At 40.0% G+C, this 6,372-nt stretch overlaps 1 protein-coding gene across 1 annotated transcript; it reads right to left on the bottom strand.

Annotated features, from left to right (window-relative positions):
• Positions 1–2,691: 2,691 nt before the first annotated feature.
• On the bottom strand, positions 2,692–2,937 carry SPRR2D (small proline-rich protein 2D). The gene has a single exon (XM_006895895.1). It carries the CDS (start codon positions 2,935–2,937, stop codon positions 2,692–2,694), a length of 246 nt encoding a protein of 81 aa, XP_006895957.1.
• Between the last annotated feature and the right edge of the window lie 3,435 nt (positions 2,938–6,372).

The following is a 6,372-nucleotide window of genomic DNA, read 5'->3' as shown; positions in this document are numbered from 1 at the left end:
AGTGTCTCTTAAGTTTAATTGTACTGTCTCCAAGGGAAGGTGACGTGTCCTGTAGAACTCCTGTGTAGATTATGTTTTCCTTTCTGTGTACCTTTGAAAGATGCCTCTTCGTTACTGTCTGAGGTGACTTCCCCCTGTGCGCCGCTTCCGGCTTCCCTTCCGCCCAGGAGCACGTTCCCCTGTCCCCAAGGGCCTCTTCCCGCCAGTTTTTTCTGTGTACCTTTGAAAGATGCCTCTTCGTTATTCTGATATTAGCGATTTAATTTCCTCTGGTTCTGTTGTGATGTCACCTCTGTCATTTCTTAACCGAGTTATCTGTATCTTCTATTTTGTTTTTCTTCTGTTAAGTTTGTCAGTGGTTTGTCATTTTATTGACCCTTTCAAAATATCAGTTCCTGGACTTATTGATGATTTCAATTGTTTTTCTGCTTTCTATCTCATTGATTTCAGCTCTTGTCCTTATAATTTCTTTTCTTCTAGATGTTGGAAGATTAGATTGTTGTTCTATTTGCTGAAGGTGTTGAGTTAGATCATTGGTTCTTCTTTCTTCCTTTTTAATGTGTGTGCCTATTGCTATGAACTGCTTTATGTGTGTCACAGAGTTTTTGGTAATTTCAAAAGACAAATTGTATTGGGAAAATCTGCTGTCTGGGACCTCTCCAGAGTGTTGAAGAGCAATGATGTCAATCTATAGACTAAGATGCACCTGATCCAGACCATGGTCTTTGCAATCATTTATAATATGATCAAGGATAACAGAATAAGAACTGATGCCTTTGAGTTGTGATGCTGGAGAAGAGTATTGAACTCATCTCATGGACTTCCAAGAGAACAAATAGATTTGTCTTTGAGAGGATGAAACTAAGCTGTTCCTTGGGGAGCAAAGATATTGTGACTTCATCCCACATACTTTAGACATGTTTCCAGAAGGGAGCAGTCTTTGGAGAAATATATCATTCTTAGAATGGTAGAGGGACAATGGAAGAGAAGAAAACCCCAGATAAGATGGATTGACGGTACATAACAACAATAATAAATTAACAAATTAAATAAATAATAAATTGACACTTTTTGCACACTAATTCTAGGTCAAAGTCCCTGGGTGGCACAAATAATTTGAACTAAACTGGGAAATCTGCTCTCTCTCATGCAATGAACTACCTCAGAAAATCCTCTGGAGGGTCAGCTATGAGTCTGGTTCTGACAGGGCAGTGCATAACAATTTACTAACCTGTGAAGATTGTGGGATTTTGAACATGTTATCAGGAAGAATCAGTCTCTAGGAAAGGCGCATCATTGCAATGCAGTTTTTGTTACATGACATCAAGTCTCACCAACTCATAGCTGACCCTCCAAGAGGGTTTTCAGAGACTGTAAGTCATATGAGAGGAGACTGCCCATCTTTCTCCCACACAGCAACTGGTGGATTCAAACCATGTGCCTTTGAGTTGGCAGCACAGCTCCTTACCACTAGGCAACCAGAGCTCCCATGGTAAAGTAGACTGTTAATAAAAAAAAAAAAAAGAAAGATTCTCAATTAAATGGACTGACATAGTGAATACAATAATGGGCTTAAACATAGTAAAGACTGTGAGGATGGCACAGGACTGAGAAACATTTCATTCTGTTGCGTATTATTAGGTCACTATGAATTGGAGCTAACTCAACAACACTTAATAAAAACAACAACTAACCTAAAGGTTAGTGATTTGAACTCACCCACTGGTAACATGGAAGGAAATATCTGGAATCTCTTCCCATAATAATAATTATGACAGCCAAGAAGGCCCTATGTAACTACTTCTACTTGACTGTTGTACATGATGGATGGGTGAGAATCATCTCAATGGCAGAAGAATTTTTTTGTTTGCTTGTTTAATTCTGAGTCTAGCATTCTGACAATAAAATTGGAGACATTAGGAGTTGCACTGGCAACCCAAAGGCACACAGTTCAAATCCACCCCCTGCTATATGGAAGAAAGATGAGCAATCTCCTCCTGTGCAATCAACTGCTTCTTATAACCCATTAGAAGGTCAGCTATGGGTCAGTTCCAACTCGACAGTGCACAACAACAATACACCTAAGATAGATTTGTGATCTAAATATTGTTTTCTCCAGAAGTCAAGTAAGTTATTCACAAATTAAAGGAAAACAACATGGATTAAAGATAAATATAGAAATTATCATTGGCATGACACACAATTTAGAAGTTTACTTCCTGGATCTTGGAGTCAAAGAAGAATAGAAACAAAATTATGATATAGTATTGCCAACAAAAGCAGGTTTGAAAAGAAACGGGATACTTAGACCATCTCAAGAATTGTGCTTTATTCAGAAAATGAAAGGAACGTTACAATTGTTCAAGTGGTAAAATTTCTTCCCAGGTCACAGACACAAAGACATCAAGAGAATCTTTTAAGGAGACCCATGGAATGTGCTATTTCTCTGGCGCTCTGATGTCCTGGGAAACTGAGGACTGTACTTTCTCAATTGCCTTCTGGAGAACAGCAGTGTAATAACTACTCAGTAAAACAAAACATTTAGCCATCAGGAATCATGACAGGCATATCAGGGACTAATGGGTGGAGATACTCCTGCATTCATGACTGACTTTGAAGAGGAGATTATGGTGGGCTGTGGAAGTAAGTGAGCCAATTTTCCTTTCATCGCCTGGATGGATCCTGCAGCTGTCACTTGCTCTTGGGTGGACACTTCTGCTGGCAGGGTTGAGGTGGTTGCACAGGAGGACATTTCTGCTGGCACTGCACAGGAGGACACGGCTCAGGGCACTTTGGAGTTGGGCACGGCTCAGGACACTTTGGAGTTGGGCATGGCTCAGGACAGTTGGCTGGTTTGCATGGCTCAGGGCACTTTGGAGGGCACACCACAGGTGGGGCCTGACAGGGCTGCTTGCACTGCTGCTGCTGGTAAGACATCTTTCTAGATTCTCTGGGGATCTGAAAGAGATGAGATGACAGTGTTCACAACAAGGAGCTTAAACAGAGAAGTCAAAGCTTATTGAATTCCATTAGGTGTTATCCCTCTAACACCCAAGATTGCCTTTCATCGCTTACATCTTTTTATAATTTTCTGCCTCTCTCTAGCAAATTATTTCTCCAGCTCTGGGGGAAATCTCCTTTTCTCAATTCACTTTTTTAAAAAAAAAAAGATACTTGTGTTATAAAGCCACAAATAATGATATTTACAGGCAAATAATATCACCACAAAAGGAAATCATAAGCTCTGAAATCCTGGGAAACCTCATAATAATTTCTATCATCTGTTCTGAGATCTCAATATTTGAGTTGAGAGCAACTAGTTGCTAAAAAAAAGTTCAATGCTTTTGATTTTTTTAAAATAAAAGAATATCAAAAAGCAATGGAGACTTTTAAAGAAAAAACTACCTTATTTTCTTCTTAAAGTTAAACTAAACTTGTAACAGGCATAAAACTATCTACCAGAATGCAAGTTAAAACAGAATGTAATTCTATCACTGCATTTGCTCTATAGTTTATTTCTACTAAATGACATCAAACTCATGTTCATACCTTTGGACCCGCCAAATTAACTGTCTTCAGATTGAATCTAAGTATTTGAGAGCAACAAATAAGCAAATGATGTAAATAAATGAGACTCACCAGCTTCTCCGGAGTAGATGTGAAAATGAAGGTCGGAAGGCTGCAGGTCGTGGAGTAGAGGGCCTCTTTATAGGGCCTACTGCCCTGCCCTGGGGGAAGGGAAGCTTCGCACTGGGCTCCTCCAAGAATTTCCTAACCAAAATGTAAATTAATATAAACTTGCTTGACAGGGACTCTGATAATGGGGAGCTTCTTGCTCCAGGATCTCCTCACTACTGTACTTATCTATGACTCAGCCCCTGCCTTAGGGACAACTTCAGAGTCTTATAGCAGTGGGAGAATTTAGAGACTTTTCCAACTTGGAGCCAAATATTCTTTTTCCTGATGGAGGACAATTATCCTTTCCCATCCTTCACCTTCCCTGAGTCAGACAATCTCCATTCTGTTTAGTTGAGTGGCCTTTTGTTACATATTTTGAAATAGAAAAAAGCTTGACTGACTGGGAGCCAGAATCCCTAGTAATTCCTTTCTTGTTATCCCAGTATCAGTTGCCTTTGAGTTCATTCCAATTCATGATGACTCAATGTGTTTCAGAACAAAACTATGCTCTATAATACAGCTTTATAGTATGGCTTTTCAATTACTATGATCTATCAAAAGTAGACAGGACTTTTTCCAAAAGTTATCTCTGGGCAGGCTGACTAAGAAAGTCCCTTTGAAAAGGAATGTCTTTAAAAAATATTTTTTTAAAGGACTCTCACTTGGCATTTGAAGGAAATCAAGAGAAACAAGAAGTAAACAAGAAAATCACAAATATCAATGAAAAACAATTTATTGAAGCACACATGTGTGGTGCTTGATGTTCTTTACAACACACAACTAGACACAGTCTTGTGTTGTTCACAGTTCCTAGGAAAGACAGAGATGCAGGTCTTCATGGTTCACAGTTCTGGTGACCACCCAGGGTTGGCAGGAAAACTCCCAGGGACTATGTTCTTTGCTTTTATCTTTTCTTTTTTTTATTATTAAATTTTATTAGTATTAATGAACATTTACAGGGATTTTGGGTTTTCACTCCTTCATTGCTGTACCATTCTCTCTACCCTCTTCCCCAGTTTGTTCTTCTTCCCCTGCCCTCCGAATGTCTGTTTTAATTGTCCAATTGCCACAGTGCTTGTCAAAGCCAGTTCTGTTTAATCTCCTTTGTCAGTGTGTCCTTTGCCATTCCCTATCACTCCTCCCTGAGAGAGACTTCACCCTGATTCATAAGGGAAAGGGGATGGCGTATTCTCTTAGCTACTTCCTGCTGAAAAGGGACGCTGTGGGTTTCAGGGTGAAGATCTTCTCTCACTACTCTAAAGGGCCCCTTTGGCAGTAGGAAACACATAGACTATTATGGAGATATATTTTGGAATTTAGATGCACTGTTATTATTTGTGCTTAGCCGTACATGTTCATATCTTTGAGGATGTATCATGGGGGTGTTGCAACCTAGAAGACACAAATTTAACTAACAAGTTATAAGTACATGAGTCAAAAGTTATGGAAAAGTAAAAGAAAAGATTCTTTCATTGTTTTACAAACCCTCCCCCAGATCCCCTCCACCATGTAGCCATCGCTCTAGACTCCTGTGATGACAGAAATACCTAGTCACATATCTCTTTTAAACAATTTTCTCCCTCCTCTGCTTCAGTGCAGTATACATTATTGAACCCATCTTACTCATGCTTTTATCTTTTCGTCTGCTCCAGAGAGGACATTCCTCATTCTTGGCTCTTCCTTCTACATCTGAGACAAAGCAGTGATGTTGTTGTTGTTGTTAGTGCCATCAAGTTGATGACAACTCATAGCGACCCTATCAAAAATTACTCTGAACGTTGCCTTACCCTGAGACAACCTCACTGTCTCTGACACGCCTGATCCCATTGCAACAGTCACCGAGTGGCCCCTCTCATCCACTCCTGTGCTGACTCTCTACCCTTCCAAGCATAATGAACGAAAGTCCTGGACACCTCCTGTATAACTTTTGTCCTTTCTCAAGGTTCATAGGATTTCCAGAGGTAAGCTATTATGAAAGTGGATGCCACTCCTGCTACCAAGCTTGTTTTAGTTGGGGAGCTAAAAGGCATGGGAAAATGACTCAGCTCAGATACACTCTTTTCTTGATTTTGAACCAGATGTTAGTACAACTCTAATCTGAAAGAAAAAATAAATTGAAGAATGCATTCCAAGCATAATGTCCTACTCCAACGACTGGTCCTTCCTGACAACATGCCCAAAGCATGCAAGATGGAGTTTCAAAATTCTTGCCTCTAAAGAGCAACCTGGTTTCGCCCTCTCCAGGACAGACTTGTTTATTTTCTTGGCAGTCTATGGTATGTCCAATACTCTTCTCCAGCACCACAACTCAAAGACTTCGATTCTTCTTCTGTCATCCTTAGTCATTGTCCATGGTAAGGTGGCAGCTAATAATATCTTTGCAGGATCACATACTCCTTTCTTGACACAGCAATAATGAGTAGTAACCTTATGAAGGCGCATTAAAACATTTTACGAAAAGCTTTTTGAACATGTTTCATTTGCTTACAAAGAGAAGGACTATCACTTCTGTTATTCCTCCTCCAGCACAATCTACTGCCTCTGAAAACTGATGGGAGGCTCAGCTATAGGTCAGTTTCAACCTTACGGTAGACACACACATACACACATTGCACTTGTATGGCGAAGCTCTGCTGTTGTAGTGGTTCACATGGAGCAAAAATTTACAGCCTCAGAAACCCCATCGAGGGTCAC

The sequence above is a fragment of the Elephantulus edwardii genome, unplaced genomic scaffold, assembly GCF_000299155.1.
Source record: "Elephantulus edwardii isolate Elephantulus edwardi_28Jun2011 unplaced genomic scaffold, EleEdw1.0 scaffold00176, whole genome shotgun sequence".
Taxonomy (NCBI): Eukaryota; Metazoa; Chordata; class Mammalia; order Macroscelidea; family Macroscelididae; genus Elephantulus; species Elephantulus edwardii.
Note: the sequence above shows the minus strand (reverse complement) of the source record. Positions and strands in the feature narration are given on the sequence as shown.